The sequence below is a fragment of the Neolamprologus brichardi genome, chromosome 14 (genome assembly GCF_056152115.1).
Source record: "Neolamprologus brichardi isolate AB-2024 chromosome 14, ASM5615211v1, whole genome shotgun sequence".
NCBI classification, from domain to species: Eukaryota; Metazoa; Chordata; class Actinopteri; order Cichliformes; family Cichlidae; genus Neolamprologus; species Neolamprologus brichardi.
The window spans coordinates 35,341,561-35,358,179 of record NC_142117.1 but is presented as its reverse complement, the minus strand read 5'-3'; the positions used below and the strand labels follow the sequence as shown (position 1 = coordinate 35,358,179).

Here is a 16,619-nt window from a genome sequence, read left to right as displayed (position 1 = left end):
CACACCTGGCAGCTGTCCTGACCACATCCGCCTGCTGTTTTCCAGAGACACACTGCAATAAAATACACAGTATAAAAAGATTCAAACCTGGATTCAATTATAATACAGTTAGAAGTGGATTAATTGTGCCTGTAAATAAGAAGATGAGGATAAGTATTAACTTTACAGGGGCCGTGATGGTTCCTGTACAGCTGCCTGTGGGTCAGATTTTATGAGTAATCAGAGTTTTGAGTATATGTAATGCCTCTAAGGAAGAAAATTAGTTTATCAACAATGATTTGCCTCATCTTTGCTGTTCCAGGAGTTGACCAGCGACCCCCATCTGTTTGTGGACGGCATCAGCGCTCATGACCTGCACCAGGGTCAGCTGGGAAACTGCTGGTTCGTAGCCGCCTGCTCCAGTCTGGCCTCCAGAGAAGCTCTATGGCAGAAGGTGAGAGAAGGAAGAACAAAAGCTGCACTCATTCCAGAGATTTTTATAGACGTGGTGGGAAAGGCTTTATAGGAGAGAGAAGGCATTGGTCCCACACTCCTGTGGCATCCAACTCCCAGCATACAATGCAGCAATGGCTGTTGTGAGACACACGGGGGCTTTTCTAGAGGGCTCTTAAATAAAGGCCTAAACTGTTGCAACAACAAATAATAATAATCCAGAAGTCAGACATTTATTAATCCAAAGTGGAAATTTCATTTGTTAAAGGTGCTCAAGTGTGAGTGTGAAATATAGAAAAATATAAACTGCAGGATGTGCGAAACTAAACAGTGAGTGAGGATGATCCAGGTGTTACAGGTAGGAATGATTTGGTGCATCGTCGAGCACTGTGAAGACAGCATGCTCCTCTCTGACACCATCCTCAGTCATAAAATGATGTTTCAGCTCTTATTTCCAGTCAGGTTGATTTTAATGACGTTTTTACAGCAAAACTCACAAAAAAGCAGAATATTAATATTTATTTTAAACACGTTAGATACGAGGCCTTACATGGGATAAAAAACATGCAGTTTTAAGTGTCCTGTATCATTAATGCACTTCTACAATTTGTAGAATATCAGAGTATTTTAAAATCGATTGAAAATTCAGCGAATTTTGAAGGAAAAAATGTGTTTGGTGATTAAGTAAATGCTATATATAAAAAAAATAAAGTAAAAGTAAATAAATAAACATTCATTATTGTAATGTATAATAAAAATAGAGGGAAAAGGGAGAAAATGAAAACAACTGAATTAAATTTATCTCGATAGTTTATAACTTTATTATTTTTTTCATGTTATCTGAGCTGAACTGAGAGAAGGGGGCTCTACTGTGTGTGTGTGTGTGTTGGTAGGTGTGGACATGTGTGGAGAAGCTTGTAAGATTATTGTGAGTGGGTGTGTTGCCTTTAGTTGTGTTTAAGCAGCACTTTGTGTAATCTGAGTGATTTTTCTTATCGATTAGCTGCTAATGGAAGTTCTCTGAAACGGAAACCTCCACACCAGCCATGAACTCAGTCTTGAAGAGGAAAAAGCTGACAAGACTTGGGCTGTTCATGCTGAGTAACATGCTCATCATTTAAACGCAGGTCCATAAGTGAGACAACATGAAACGGTCTAAGATGAGCGATTAAGTGCTGTCCGCATAAATGTTTATGAGATAAGGGACGAGGGAAGCGATGTTTCATGACTTAATCGATTAAAGATTACATCTCCAGATGAAACTGTGCCCGTGAGATATCTTCAGTTCATAGTTTTATATCCTCGACCACACAAATATCCTCTGCTGTTGTGTTAACCGGTGGGTTTACTGCACACACGAACAGGACTGCGCACGTCTCTCTGCTCCGGGATATACTGATAGTTTCTGATATTTTTGAGAACATCAAACTGATTTCTCCCTTTGGGCATTAAACTAATCGGATACTTTTCAAAGATTTGATCTAATACGCCCAATCTCGAACCATCTCGTGATAAAGATTCCTTCCAAAAATATTCCAGGATGCAGATCTGGATCAAACCCCATCTTTGGTAATGCTCGCATGCAGGTCCATCCATAACTGTTGGTGCTTCCTGCTAACAAATGCCAAACAAATCCAACTGCATGCAGCCTTTGGTGTCAGAGGTCACCGATGGAAGTAACATCTGTTGTCCATAAGATGGCGGTATAAACTGATGAACAGATTTACTGTGGGTTGCAGACAAAATGACTTAGCCACATGCTTAAAATCCAAAATGTTGTCTTAAATGTTGAGATATAAAGTGTTTACTTTCTGCTGCTTCGAGGGAAAGATCACTGCTGTTCTAAAAGTATTTAATTAGGCTGCTTTTATTCTTTTTACCATTAAATCAGCACTTTGTTACACATGAAAAACCTGTGTAACCACACACACACACACACACACTTGCTGCCTCCTGCTTCCTCTCTGCTCTCAAAGGGCCTCCTCTCAGCCTCCTAGTTTTCCATCAACTGGAGGGAAAGTGAAGTCTGTTTTAGGTGTAGTTGCCTCTGTGGAGCACCCAGTTGTCTTGACACCCTTCAAAGGTCCGAAAACAAACAAAACCGCTTCTGTGGTGACGACAGCAAAGCACACAGACGCTTATACAACAGTTATTGTTGTGTGAAATGATGTGTTTGTGTCGCACACAGAGCGTGGAAGTGTTTCAGTAACACTTAACATAAATAGCACGTTTATAATTAATAAAGTTAAGGTCTTAGTTTGGGAACTGTTAAATATTGCTAAATCTAAGACTGCCGCTAGCTGTTTAAACCTGAAACAACGTTTCCTTCTTTGCCTGTTGAGACAGATTCTCTAATAACAGCTTTGCTTCCAGGAGCTAACAGCCACACTCCCTTTCAGTTCTTTCTACTTAATGTTGAAATCCTGTAAGACACGTTAAGGATTTAAAAAATAAATAAAGGAGGGGAGGAGCTGAAAATGAAGAGTAACTTTAACAGCTTAGCTTAATACTCCTGCAGACTCAAGTGGACAAAAGGCAAATAGACTTTTCCAGAGTTTTGCTGTAGTTTCAGCTACATGTCCTGGATGGACTCCTGGCACCATTTACACAACTCTGTTCTCTTGCTACAGAATTTACACAAAGAGTACATAAAGAAAAAGGATCATTTATCAGCTGTGCTTCTGTTTTTTAAAAAGGACATTTCTTTAATCTATTTACTGTGGTCCAATTTTCCTGTGTTGCGATTATAAATTGCACTTTTTTTAAAAGTAAAATAAGATGAAGAAGCTCTAAAGTTACTTAAAAGTTGTTCAACTTTCTCTTTAATCATAAGCAGAAAGTAAGAGCGAAACATTTTGAACCTAAATGCAAAAGTTGAAATCTTGAGATAAAACTGTCATTTTTCTTAGCTGCAAATGTTCATCCTGGAAGATTGTGACAATTTTTTAAAAGTAGCTGCCGTTATTTTTCAAATGAGTGAATCCAGAGGGACAAAATGTTTGGGTTATCTGCTACAATGTCCAGTTAAAAGGGTGCTTTTTTTAATCTTGTGATGCAAAGATTACAGTGGTTAGGAGGCATGAAAAGGAAATGTCAGAACTGTCAAAAGGACTGTCAAAACAACTCGACTCAACTTGCAAGCTTCTCCCAGCTCTTGTTGTTGGAATTGTTGGAGAGAAAGCCCCCATCACTTTATTGCTAGGCCTGTTTCAGTAATGTGGAAAGTTTGAGTGGAACCACAGTGGGAACTATTGTAAGCCAAGACCAGAAACTGTAGAGCAAACCAAGACACGCTGGAGTTTTTCCAATCTGTTTCCATTCATTCGCAACAGAGAAACACAGAGAGGAGGAAGCAGGATCAGACAAGTTACAACACAGAGACCTCTAACCTCTTCAAACAGGTGGATTTATAGACACACAGGTGTTTTGTTTTGTTTTTAAGAAATGAAAACTTGTAGGAAAATCAGCAGAACTCTAATAAAGATGATTTCTGATCATTTATAAGTAGATTTAATTTACTTTTTTAGTAAACGTGGCAGAATGTGACAGTCTAAAAGTCCAGAAATGTGTAGTGGTCACACATGGGAAGAAGATGGTGTGACAAACAATCTAAATGAGGTTCAGACGAACGAATACAAGAACACAAATTCCTGTGTTCCTAGAAAGCTCGACTAGTCCTGACAAGCAGCACAGCTCAATCTGGCAGCGAGCAAAGAGAAGCTAAACGCAGGGAGGAAGTAGAGCTGACAGGAACAGACAAGTACCCACGATAACAAAATAAAACAGGAAATGACCTGATAGAAATTTAAAAATAAAATAGTTTGTTTATCAAGCGGCTAAACAGGAAAATGTAGAGTGTAACATGTAAACAGTCAGTGTCTTAACTATGACCCATTGTGCTAACGTTAGTAGACTCCCTCAAGGGCTCATTTTGAGCAGAGAAAACACTGCTGACAATTGCCTGAGTTTCCAGTAATGCGGTCAGTGCACAATCCCTGTGAGTCCACACTGATCTAAAAGCTCTGTTTCATTTAGGTTTCTGATGCTGAATAAAGTCATGGGTGGAGTTTTACTTATCTAAAGCTTTGTAGATATGTCAATGCTAGTTTTATTTTTTTATCTCTCATCTACCTGACACTTACTCTGAGTTTCTTTCTGATTTCTCAGACTTTTTATCTAATTTGGTGCTCAGCTCAGATAAAATAATTATTGTGAGCAATTTAATTTTAACATACACATAGATGCTGAAAATGACAGCCTCAACACGGTATTCAATCTATAATTAGACTCATTTGGCTTCTTTCAAAAAACTAAAGAGCCCACCCACCACTTTGATCACACTCTGGAGCTTTATCTGAAGATCCAAAGAGTGTTTAAATTATAAACAACAACAACCCCTCCTTTGTCTGATCATTTGTTAAAAACTTTTACATTTACAATAATGAATTGCAAAGCGTGGGGAATAAATTTCATTACAGTAGATGTCTTTCTGAAGTGCTGTAACAGTTACAGCACTTCAGAAAGACATCTACTGTAATGAAATTTACAAGGCAACAGTGGAGGAACTTAAACGTAGTTACAGTGTAACTATGTTTAAGTTCCTCCACTGTTGCCTTCTTACATCCTCACTGTGCACGACTGTCCCCACCCTCGTTACCTCTTTTCTGCTCAGTAACACCAATAAAAACCAGCACCAATGAGAACACACACAGCTTTCAGTGATTATTTAATTGGCGTCACACCATTGATCTCTGTTTCTATCAGCAGGCATGCAGTGGAAATATTTGGTTATCTATAGAAACAATGAAAGGAATAAGAAACAACGAAACAACAACAGCAGCAAGTCAACAGTCACAAAACAAAGTAATCGACATGTTGTTAAAACAGTCAGTTGATCATAAGTTGTTGTTTTTGTTTGTTTTGGGTGTTTTTATTCAAAGGTAAATAATTTCAGAAAACTTTAGAGGTTCTAAAAACTGTCAATATTTATCATATGAAACCTAATTAAATAATCTAGTAGATGTTTGATAACCACCTGTGAGCATCAGTAACATTGTATTTAGCATAGTTCCAATAGCAAAACTTCTCAGATGTGATACATTGTAACAGAAACCAGCATTGATACACTGAATGTTTCTGATTGTTTACTGGAGAATGTTTGCAGACTAATATCACCATGTGGGCTTCAAACCAGTTAAAACATGAAAAGTTTTCTTTGTACCTATAATTTGATACCAGGCTCTTCATCTTGCTTGATATCTTCTCTAATTTTCTAATGTAGTTGTTTTTTACACACTTACGAATGGATCTTATGTCTGTGAAATAGAGAAACCGGACTGTATCCATTGGGGTTATCTGTCCCTTTAATTAGCACCAATATATATAAAAGCATATTAAGTGTTAATTCAGAGCATTTGTTTTCTTTCTCTTGTCATTGTGTTCGTTTCAGGTTTTATTTTCACAAAAAATATTGCTTTTGTGTTTAAATACTTGCTTTAAAGCCTGTTTTTGGTGTTTATGTAACTTTTGTTGTTTAAAAAAATCAAACAGGCGTCTTACTTACACTCAAAGATAGAAAGAGAGTTACTGTTTAACTAGTTTGAGGGAGAATATTTAAGCTCATCTATCGCTGATTGGTTGAAACGGAGTTGTCAGGTTTTTCTAATCAACAGTAAAACAATGGCTGATAGAATAGAAATTTTTAAAGGCTTCTTCTGGACTCTATCAGGATTCTACTGGCACTAAATAAAAGTCATTTCTCTGTCGTGAACTCGATCGAGCAGTTGAGATTCGCCGCCTCGGCCCCATCCTTGAAAGCAAGCAGGAAGTACATGACCTTCCTGACTTTGGCGAGCTCTGCAATCCTTTCGCCGAATTCCTGCATATCCGCCTCCAGGCACTTGAGCTGCGAGTCCTCGGGGTCACCGGCATTACGCCAAAATGTTCCAATGGGCTCCAGCAGCTGCCGGGTCATCAGGTTGGTGAGGTCGGGGGTCCAGTGCTGGCAGATACCAGTGATGGTGACGCGGCCGTAGCCGGAGAGGGAGAAGTACCAGCGGGAGAAGTTCAGCTCCTGGATGGCGAAGTCCAGCCGACACACGGCCTCGTAGGGCAGAAGCAGACGCTCGCCGTCTTGACGCTTCTGCCCTGACCGCTGCAGGGAGGACACGCGAAGGCGCATCATCTGCACAGGAAAGAAGGACACAGGAAGTCGGTTCATGTTTGGTTTGGAGGGAACTTTCAGTCTGGGTGCCGGTATCAGTGTCTGAGTGACGCTGTTTTACGCTGTGCTCAGCATTACCTGTGCAGTGATAAGACTCATAATGACGGGAAGGTGATGAGGCTCAAAGGTTTGTGCATTTGTGTGAGAATAAGCAGTGTTTTTAAAAGAAAAGCAGATGAATGGCACAAACGGATGATGTGCTCTCTGGGCTATTTTATACAAAGTGCCGTTCACACATATAAAATTAAAATTATGAGTCTGCAGTTTTATCAACTATTATCAGTTTTTTAGAAATATTTTCTGCAACTCCACAGAAGAGATGATAGTTGAAGTGTCTATTTTTAAAATGTTTTAAAGTGTGTTTTTAGTGTGGCTGCTTTGATTGGCAGGCTTGCCGACACAGACTGTTACAGCTGATTGTTACACATCTGCTAATGAACACATGCACTGAACTGGACCTCTCAGCTGTGCCTTTTGGAGCATATTTAATGGAATTAGCCAACAAAAGATATGTGCTGTTGTGCTGTTTGAGGAGTTTTAGCATGTGAAGTTCAGTCTGGCAAACTATCCGTCAGCCTGTTCACTTCTCATCCCTGTGTTGTTAGTCTGTCACACACATATTGGTCTGTCAGTGCAGCGAGCCCACTCCTCTGTCTGTATGATACATTTGAACTCAGTCATAAAAGCTGATCACCTCCACTGTGACAGCCACACAGCTGAGTGATCACACGTCAGTCTGATGGGACTTTTGTGCATCTTTGTTACCATCACACACTTGACCTTTTAAATTTTGCTCCGCCACATTATAATAATTAAAAAGAGCTAAAGTTGCAAAGAAAATGAAACTTTATATGAAATAAACATTAAAAACTGTACTTGCTCTGATCCAGTTGCACTTTATTCTGAAATTTGCATCCACACATTGTGCCAACAGACTTTTCTGTTTTGCATTTGTTAAGTTAAGAAGTAAAAGCCTCACCTCTGTCAGCGCGGTGTCTTCTTTGAACTCCAGCACAATCGTGTTGGAGGGAGATTTGGCCTCATCAGCGTCCATCTCTAAGGTTTTATTCCTGGGATAAGCAGAAAGGAAGAGCCTGCCTGTGTGGATGGATGCTGTAAGAGATGAAGCTCTGATGGAGTTTCTAGTCTCAGCCTCTTTTCTTCTCTCACTCTATTCTCATAGGCTCCTCTCCCCCTCCTCCCTTCCCAACAGTTTCCATCACGGTGTACCACTTTCCCATTTTGTCCCATCCCCCCTGGAGCCCACTGGGTAGTTTGGTTGGGACGTATTGATTAGCACGAGGGGGCAGGAGAGATGAGATCGATGCAAACATCTGATTATTGTGACAGTAACGGTCACATTCGTTAGTCGTCTGGTTGTGCAGCCAACCCTGCTCGGGTTATTTCAGTCGGACGTTCGAATCACACACGTCAGGTGTTTGTAAAGCAGTTTATATTTGACATGAACGTTGAAGCTAACACAGAACAGCTGAGACATTTTCTGTAGACTCGTTTTTCTCTACAGACTGTACAAAATGTTTGAAAATACTTTTTGAGGTCTTTTTTTTTTTTTTTAAGGTGTTCAGCAGGCAGGTGATGTGTGAAGGTGCTAAGCAACAGGAAATGCTGCTGACGTATGACGGGGAACGGTGGGAGTTTCCTGAGGGCTTCTGGGAGCCCGGCTCGTCTTAGCTCAATGGATCGTTTATTTATTTATATCACTCACTTCACTGGGGAGTGAGTGTGTGTGTGTGTGTGTGTGTGTGTGTGTGTGGGTGTGGATTATGTCAACGTGTTGTCAGCTGGGGTTTCAGCGCAGGATGTGGATGGATGACGTTCGCTCGTTAAAAACTTTAATCCTGAGTTGCTCCTGTTAATCAGAGACGCTGAATGTCATTAATGGGAAACGAGTGGAAATTGTTCATTTCAATCTTTATTTTTCTGTGTGGAGCTGTTGTGTTTATCTACATTGTTTTTTTTAATAGAAAGTAAAGATGAGAAAATATATTTTACATGAGTTAGAACCCACAATCGCTCCCTGTCTGCACCTGAACACGTTTTTAAACACTGTCCACATACTGTTTGTTTAATATGTGGCTTACATTTAAAACAGCCTTCAAGGACATCACCTGTAAAATAAATAACGCTGTAAGCAGCGATGGTCAGTCGCACCGTTGTGCTGCGGTCCTGGTGTTTCCTTTGGGTGTGATTGAGGTCTTATACCCTGGATTCTAATTGGCTGTTGAACAAATGAGTTCTAAAACAAGGTGGTGCTGAATCTCATTTAACATTGACGTGCAGATGTTTCCAGGCCGTGTAAAAGGCCTGAAAATGACCAAAACAGCATCTGTGGGCGACTTCCTGTTGGATTCAGGGCGCAGATCCCCGGGAGGCTCCTCCCCAGATATGACACAGCTGAGCAGACCACGGTTACGTCTGAGCTCGAGTGAGGTGATGACCGTGGTTTTTATGTTTTTTGTGTTTTGTTTTTCCAAAGGTGATTCCTGACTGGAAGGATCAGGAGTGGGACAAAGACAAACCGAACTCCTACGCCGGGATCTTCCACTTCCGCTTCTGGCGGTTTGGAGAGTGGGTGGACGTAGTGATCGATGACCGGCTCCCCACGGTGAACGGACAGCTGGTGTACTGCCACTCCAACGACAGCAATGAGTTTTGGAGCGCGCTGGTGGAGAAGGCCTACGCCAAGTAAGCACTTCCTCAGATCAGTAACTGAAAACAGCAGCTAATAAAAACAGAGGATATGAAGAGGCAGGAAGAAATAAAATCACTTAAATATTTTACAGCTGTGGAAAGAAAAAATGAGGAAACTCATGTTGAAGAAATGACTCAGGTATATACAAATGCATTAGAAACTGACCCAAGTGACATAAAAACAGGAACCGAAATTAAAGTAATTTAGCTCAGAACCAATAACGCGATACATGGAGGAATTTTAAGAACTCTGATTGGATGATTTTTTTTTCTGAAACATACAAACAGGTGAGTTTGTCCCAAAATAAGGACTGACACCTTAAACTCTGAAGGAAAGTGTTCCCACAAACTAACATAGGACAGGAAGTCTCTTTGCACAGCTGTCGCCATCTGGTGGACGTCAGATAGAACGCAGGTTTAAGCCACCTCCACAGTGGCTTCATTTTTCCCACTCGGAAGCTACGTCCATGTCTTACAAGTGCTGAAACCTTCTGATTACAAGGTGCAGCCAATCAGAAAAGGGTTAGTTTAAAGGGGGAGGAGCTAAAACAGCCCTTTTCAGATGAAAATGGGCTGAGGAGGATTAATGTGAACTGAGTCCGTGAATGAGCAGAATGAGTCCAGTATAAAGTTTCATTCTGTGCTTTTAGAGATGAAATCTGAGGGGTCAGATTTTTAACTCTGACATTTTTCCCTTAAACTCAGTCTTTTTGAGTCCACAGCAGATCTGTTTTCTCATTTCAACAGTGAAATTCAAACAGGTGCTGATGTGATCCTAGTTTAACATTTCAAAATGTTAACATCAAATTGATTAAATATAAATTTTACTCCCTGTAATTCTGTTAATTAGCAATAAAAATGATGGCATGAATCCCTGACTCTGTGTTGTAAATCTGGACAGTTACTTGAAAAGCAGAATTAGACTCAAACGTTTGTTTAGAGTAGTAAAAATAAATGTAAATGTTTGTGTTTTCCAGGATGTACGGGTGCTACGAAGCTCTGGATGGGGGCAACACGGCCGATGCTCTCGTGGATTTCACGGGAGGCGTGTCCGAGCCGATGGATTTGATCGAGAACGGGTACAAACAAGACGAAGAGAAGCAGCACGACCTGTTCGAGAGAGTCCTGAAGGTTCACAACAGAGGAGGCCTCATCAGCTGCTCGATCCGGGTAAGGACACGTCAAACGCAAACCCACGCCAGCCAAACGAATTCATTCATCTTCTCGACGTGTCGTTCCAGGCGACCACTCAAGCGGACATGGAGGCCAGGCTGGACTGCGGCCTGGTCAAGGGCCACGCCTACGCCGTGACGGACGTCCGCAAGGTGAGGCTGGGCCACGGCCTGCTGGCCTACTTCAGGTCAGACAAACTCAACATGATCCGCATGAGGAACCCCTGGGGGAAGAGAGAGTGGAACGGGCCGTGGAGCGACAGGTGAGGAAGAGAGAAATCCTTCAAACAGGTTCTCTTGTTGAGATGTGTGGTGTGATACAGATGAAGCGTTTGTGCCTGTTTGCAGCTCTGAAGAGTGGCAGAAGGTCAGTAAGAGTGAGCGGGAGAAGATGGGCGTCACTGTGGAGGACGACGGAGAGTTCTGGTGAGTTTTAGTGCTGCGCTGCCACCTGGTGGCTCTTTTTCAACTTTATCTCACAGTAAATCACGCGAGTCCTTTCTCTCTTCCTCCTGCAGGATGACATTTGATGACTTCATCGCCAACTTCACCGACCTCATCCTGTGTCGTCTCATCAACACATCCTACCTGAGTTTACACAAGACCTGGGAGGAGGCGGTGATGCGGGGCTCCTGGCACCGCCACGATGACCCGCTGCTCAACCGAGCTGGGGGCTGCACCAACAACAAGCACTCCTTTCTCCAGAACCCGCAGGTGTCTCATTTGTTCAGAGTTTCAGGTTAAAATTCATCCTGTGCGTTTATGACGGTGTGCATGTTCGTTTCTGTGTGTCGCAGTACGTGTTTGACGTGAAGAAGCCGGAGGATGAGGTGCTGATCTGTCTGCAGCAGAAGGACCGCAGGGCCACTCTGAGAGGGGGGCGAGGAGAAAACCTGGCGATCGGCTTCGACATACACAGGGTCAGATATTCACGGGCGTTGTTATAAAATCTCCAGGTCGTTTGTATTTAAAGGACGGCTGTATTGGATTCAGTAATTTAAAGTGAAAAGCTCAAACTGGAGTGAAAACGTCTGCTGCTTCCTGTTCAGGTGGAGTTAAACAGGACGTACCGAATGCACGTGACCCAGCAGAAGGTTGGCGGCAGCATCTACATCAACTCGAGGTCTGTCTTCCTGCGCATCGACCTCAAAGAGGGCCGCTACGTCATCATACCCACGACCTTCGACCCCGGCCTGGAGGGAGAATTCCTGCTCCGCGTCTTCACCGATGTCACCTCAGACTGCAAGTACGCGGCACACATGGTTTAGCTCGCCATTTTCAGAAATTTTCTTCTGTTTCTATTAATGTAGGCGAACAGTAAAGACGGCGGACGGTCTCCCTGCTGCAGTTTCAGGGGAAAATAAACTCTTGTTTTCCATAAAATCCATCAGAAATGCTGGGAACTGAGAGTCAGGGGAGATTCCTCTCAGTTCAGACACGCAGCCAATAAAGACTTTATGAAAACAACAACACATGAAAGCATTAATTATCATTCTGTGTGTACTCAGCGTTGCACATTTAAACACTGAACCACAGAAACGGATCTTCCTGTCTGTCCCGCAGGGAGCTGACTCTGCACGAGCCCCGGAAGACCTGCTGGTCGGGGATGTGTGGTTATCCCTCTCTGGTCACTCAGGTCCACATACTGCAGGCCGACGGACTCGCTGCACAGGACTCAGACGGAGGTAAATGCTTCTGTTCTTCACAGGAAACCTGCCTTACACCTTAAAGACTGTATATAAAAGACGGACGTGACCACCGTGATCCACTCAGGCATGTTTGTTTGGCTTTGTGAGAACGATTTGGGGCATTAGACTTTTACCCCAGATCACCGCCTGATGATTAATCAGCTTTTGAATTCAGTGGCTTCCGATCATAAAACCGGAAAACTCAGAATAAAGCGCTTTAAAGTCCTGTTATAAATAAATGTTTAACCCTTTAAGACCTACAATAGAACAAAGTCTGCCAGAGCTTATATTATATTTTTACATGCTGTGGAGCCATTTTTGGGAGCATTTCAAGTTGATATACATCAATACAACCATTACAGCCTAAATTTTAATAATATGTATGCATTAAGTCCATAGTAATTACATAAATTGCAAAAAAGTGCAATAAACTACAAAAAAAAGAAAATCGTTTTTGTTTTTTTAACATATATTTCTAGTTAGAGAAATTTAAGAGGCTTATTCCTCAAAACTGTAAATGAAAAAAAGTTGCACAAAATAGTTTCCCACCACAGGAAATTTATTTTGAGTGTCTTCATAGTTTTATTTTTGAAATATACCAATTTTTATACACTGCAGGAAAAACGAAAATAAATATTATAGTGCGAATTTGCAAAAAAGCAGCATATGCATCAAAATAAACTATTTCCAGCAGTGCAATATGAGTCCTAAGCATCCCAGAAACGACACAGAAAGTCATAAAGTCAAACATAACTTTTAAAAACACCAGTATAGGCTCATAAGGCACTGATGGTAAAAAAAACTACATTTCCTCGAAAATGACGTCACTTCCGGTTTCGGGCAGGTCATGGCGGACATGCGATAGTTCGCGCTGACGTCTATTCCAACGTAGGAAGTGTTATGAACAGCTGATGGGATCGGCAAAGTGTGTTTCTGGAATATTATGTTTTTGTTGCTGCAAGCGCTTTTTATGCAGTTTTTGCAAAGCTATATGTGGAAGGAAACCGTGACCGAGGACAAACTGATGGCATAAAATGTAAGTACAACTCCTCCGGTTTCATATGCAAAAAAAATTATTGCGCTAGCTCACGTGGTTGCAGTGCTACCGGGATTTAAAAATAGTTGTGCAAAACAGAGCGTGCCCGCTCTGACCGGTTTTAAAGGGTTAAAGTGTGGTGAGACCTGTATGCGATGCGTTTAGGGGACATCTGTAAATTGTAGCTCAGAAACATCATGAAATGTCCACTGAAGTGTTGATAACTCAACTGTGTCTCTCCAGCATCGGATCCTTACGTGATCATTCGCTGCGAAGGACAGAAGGTCTGCTCGCCGGTCTATAAAAACACGTGCAGTCCCGTCTTCGACACCAAGGGGCTCTTCTACAGGAAGAAAGCCAACAAGCCAATCGGCATCGAGGTTTGTGACACACAGAAGTGTGTGTGTGTGTGTGTGTGTGTACATTTAAAGCGCTGACCTTCTGTCTCTCTGTGTCTCTCAGATCTACAACAACAACGTGCTGAAGGACTCCTTCCTGGGTCAGGTGACGCTGCCCGCCGAACAGGGAGAAATAAAGAAAACGTTCCACCTGAAGGACAAGGGCGATCGCCGTGACAACGACCTCTCCGGTACCATCACTGTTGCGATATTGACGAGCTCGATACTCACCGGTATCTAAGATTTGGAGCCGGGAAACATTTCTGAAGTTCCACAACGCCCGGAAATGTCTCACAGAGCACCTACGCTGGGTGTATCCATAGACTGTAAGTAAAAGATGGATGCAGCTAACGAAATGATATTTCTCAGCAGCATGATCTCATCTACACAGCCTAAATTTTTGTAGTCCATTTTAAGGATGTTGTAGTCCTTGAAACAGGCAGCAGAGAAAAATCTAATTCCTTTGAATCCTCATGAATTCTCCACATCTTTCCTTCTTTTGCCTCCTTCATGAAAAAACCACAGGAGGGAATTTTTGGAATCTAACAGAGACCAAAAGTGTTTTTAAAAAGTCCAAATACCCACTTCAAAAAGTTTCAACTCGAGGCTTCAGAAACCGGACACGGCAAACCAATGGATCACATGGCTGTGGCTGCTGCCATCTTCCTTATACAGTCTATGGAATATCCTGAAAACGTCAGAGTTTGATTGTAAAAATTTGTTTACACTTTTACGTTTTCTTTTTCCCCCCAGATTTAACTTTCTGTCAGCAGCTTCTCTATGTCAGTTTTTATTAGACAGTTTAATGTGTTTTATCTTTAATTTTCACGCGTTCATTCCTGACGGCCGAGGTGAACTCTGGTCGCGTGTTCTCGCTCGTTATGAAGCTAATACTGTTTACGTGTCATCCTCGCACAGGACTCTGTGTTTGTTATTCATGGCAGAAACATGCCAAAGATTTTTAAAATCTGCCACTTCATTATTTGTATCAGCAGTCTGTAAAATATCCGGACAGCAGACATGTTCAGACGTGCATGAGATTATCTACCTGCGGCAGGTTTGTGCCGCCTGCTGTCGTCTCTTTGTAAAACTGTCCCAGAGTCACTTTAATCTTAGTTGAATATAATAGTGATTTTTTTTTTTTTATCGTGTTTTATTATAGATTCAATTTAATCTCAGTGCTCGCTTCGCACTTCATTATAACGCCTCCCTAGTTATTGGAGAGGAAGGTCTCAGCTCAGTATTTTTAGGGTTTCTTATTAAAGTGCTCAGTGAGTGTAGATCACTCGGTAACACTAAAATTACCACTTTGCCCATCTTTGACTTGATGTGTGTAGACCTGTGGATGAGCTGTGTGCTCACAAACCCACTGAGACCACTGAGTGAGGGGGCAGCTGCATTCTTTCTAATGGCCAGCAGAGGGCAGCCACTCTCCTGTGAGAATGCAGCCCTGCTTGAGTTCATGATGCCAGTTATTTGTTTGTTTTGTGGTTTACGGCCAGTATTAGGGGGAAAAAGCAGAATAAACACGGTGTTCAGGTGTGCAGTAGGTTTTCTGATTACTGCAGAAGTCAGAATCACAATTATTTTAGCCTTTAATCTCAATTTTTGAACATGATCGAAGATCTGGGCTCCTTTGGTAAACTTTGACCCTGGTCTTTCTACACCATTTACTCTGGGTGTAGTCCATATAGTCAAACTTTCTATTACTTCTATTTATATTACTCCTTCTGGCCTACAGTCATCGTGTAGTGTCTGATTGTCCTACAAGATGATTAGTTATCAACAAACGTGCACTTCTGCAGATCGAGATCGTCTTGTGTACTTTTACAGTTTTTTGCTTTCAACTTTAAATCGAATCCAGATGAACCCAAGTGAAATGAAAAGGAGGTGAAGGGGGCACAGGGTCATTTGGCAGGGAATGAGCTTTTAAGTTAGTGTAAGCTTTTATGGAGCATACCACTTTAAAGGAAAGGGGTGTGTTCAATTTATAACAGGATAAAAGGAGAGCTTTGAGTAGATGAACGGCTCGATTATTCTGGTTTCAAGACAATGAAATTCAGCTGCATGTCTGATATCCTGTTTCTCACCTCCACAAACGGGGTTCTGTCCATCTTTGATTACAGTTGATCTGTTTCAGTGCTGTTCAGTCTGATGTAATCAGGCCTGTAAGAAGCTTTGTTTCTGTCTTATGTTCAACTCTTGCAGTGTCTGATGGTCGTTTAAATAAAGTTTACTTTTAAAAAAATTCCCTTTGTGTGGTTTGATGGAGGCACTGCACTAAAGTTATGCTTCATAAAAATCCCACAGCCTCACATCAAACTCACTGATCATCACAAAAGCCAGTTTGCCGAGTACTGCATGTCTTCAAACTACATTTAAACTCTATATATGTATCTCTACAAAAAAAAGAAATTATCGTGTAAAAGAAGTTTAAAATAACTGATCAGCAGTGTTTATGTAGGATTTACTGTGAAATCTTCACGTGATGTTTTCAGTTTCAGCTGTTCAAAACCAAATGAAGTTTAGAAATAAAACCCCGTTTTTGTGTCATGTGATATATCACAGCAACACCTGCTTTCATTTAATGACCCATAATAACAGAAACAAGCATCAGTACTCGTGACGTGTGATCCCTTTCTAATATCTCACTGTAAAAATGTTAAAAGTACATTTTCAATACCATGTGGTTTGATCTGCTGATCAATAATGAACCTCTTTTTCCCTTTAAATCCATTTGCTACCAGGCTCACCATGTCTTGCATTCAGTTGCCTTAAAGTGTTTTCCAGCCCCGGATCTCAAAATGCTGGAAAAATAAAGTGAAATAAAAAGCAAAAAATTTGGACTTTGAAACTCATGAAATATTCAGAGTAAAAGTTTTCCTGGCTTGAGTTCAGTGTGGCTGTTTTCACTGGAATGAACACAAACAGGAAAACACGGAAAGCGGAACAGATCCA

At 41.5% G+C, this 16,619-nt stretch overlaps 2 protein-coding genes across 2 annotated transcripts in view; one reads left to right on the top strand and one right to left on the bottom strand.

Moving 5' to 3' along the window:
- LOC102795233 (calpain-5) overlaps positions 1-15,931 on the top strand; it is a 33,649-nt gene extending 17,718 nt beyond the window's left edge. The window contains exons 3-13 of the mRNA XM_087851238.1: positions 302-433; positions 9,153-9,361; positions 10,345-10,537; positions 10,609-10,802; positions 10,888-10,965; positions 11,058-11,253; positions 11,337-11,459; positions 11,589-11,785; positions 12,103-12,224; positions 13,507-13,643; positions 13,726-15,931. Coding sequence (XP_087707364.1) covers positions 302-433; positions 9,153-9,361; positions 10,345-10,537; positions 10,609-10,802; positions 10,888-10,965; positions 11,058-11,253; positions 11,337-11,459; positions 11,589-11,785; positions 12,103-12,224; positions 13,507-13,643; positions 13,726-13,902 — 1,758 coding nt within the window. The 3' untranslated portion in view covers positions 13,903-15,931. The remainder of the gene's footprint in view (positions 1-301; positions 434-9,152; positions 9,362-10,344; positions 10,538-10,608; positions 10,803-10,887; positions 10,966-11,057; positions 11,254-11,336; positions 11,460-11,588; positions 11,786-12,102; positions 12,225-13,506; positions 13,644-13,725) is intronic.
- On the bottom strand, positions 5,142-7,771 carry ompa (olfactory marker protein a). Its single transcript, XM_035914052.2, has 2 exons — positions 7,635-7,771; positions 5,142-6,616 (listed from the first exon to the last, which is right to left on the bottom strand). The coding sequence occupies exons 1-2, from the start codon at positions 7,707-7,709 to the stop codon at positions 6,185-6,187; spliced, it is 507 nt and encodes a 168-aa protein (XP_035769945.2). The 5' UTR covers positions 7,710-7,771; the 3' UTR covers positions 5,142-6,184.
- Positions 15,932-16,619: the final 688 nt, after the last annotated feature.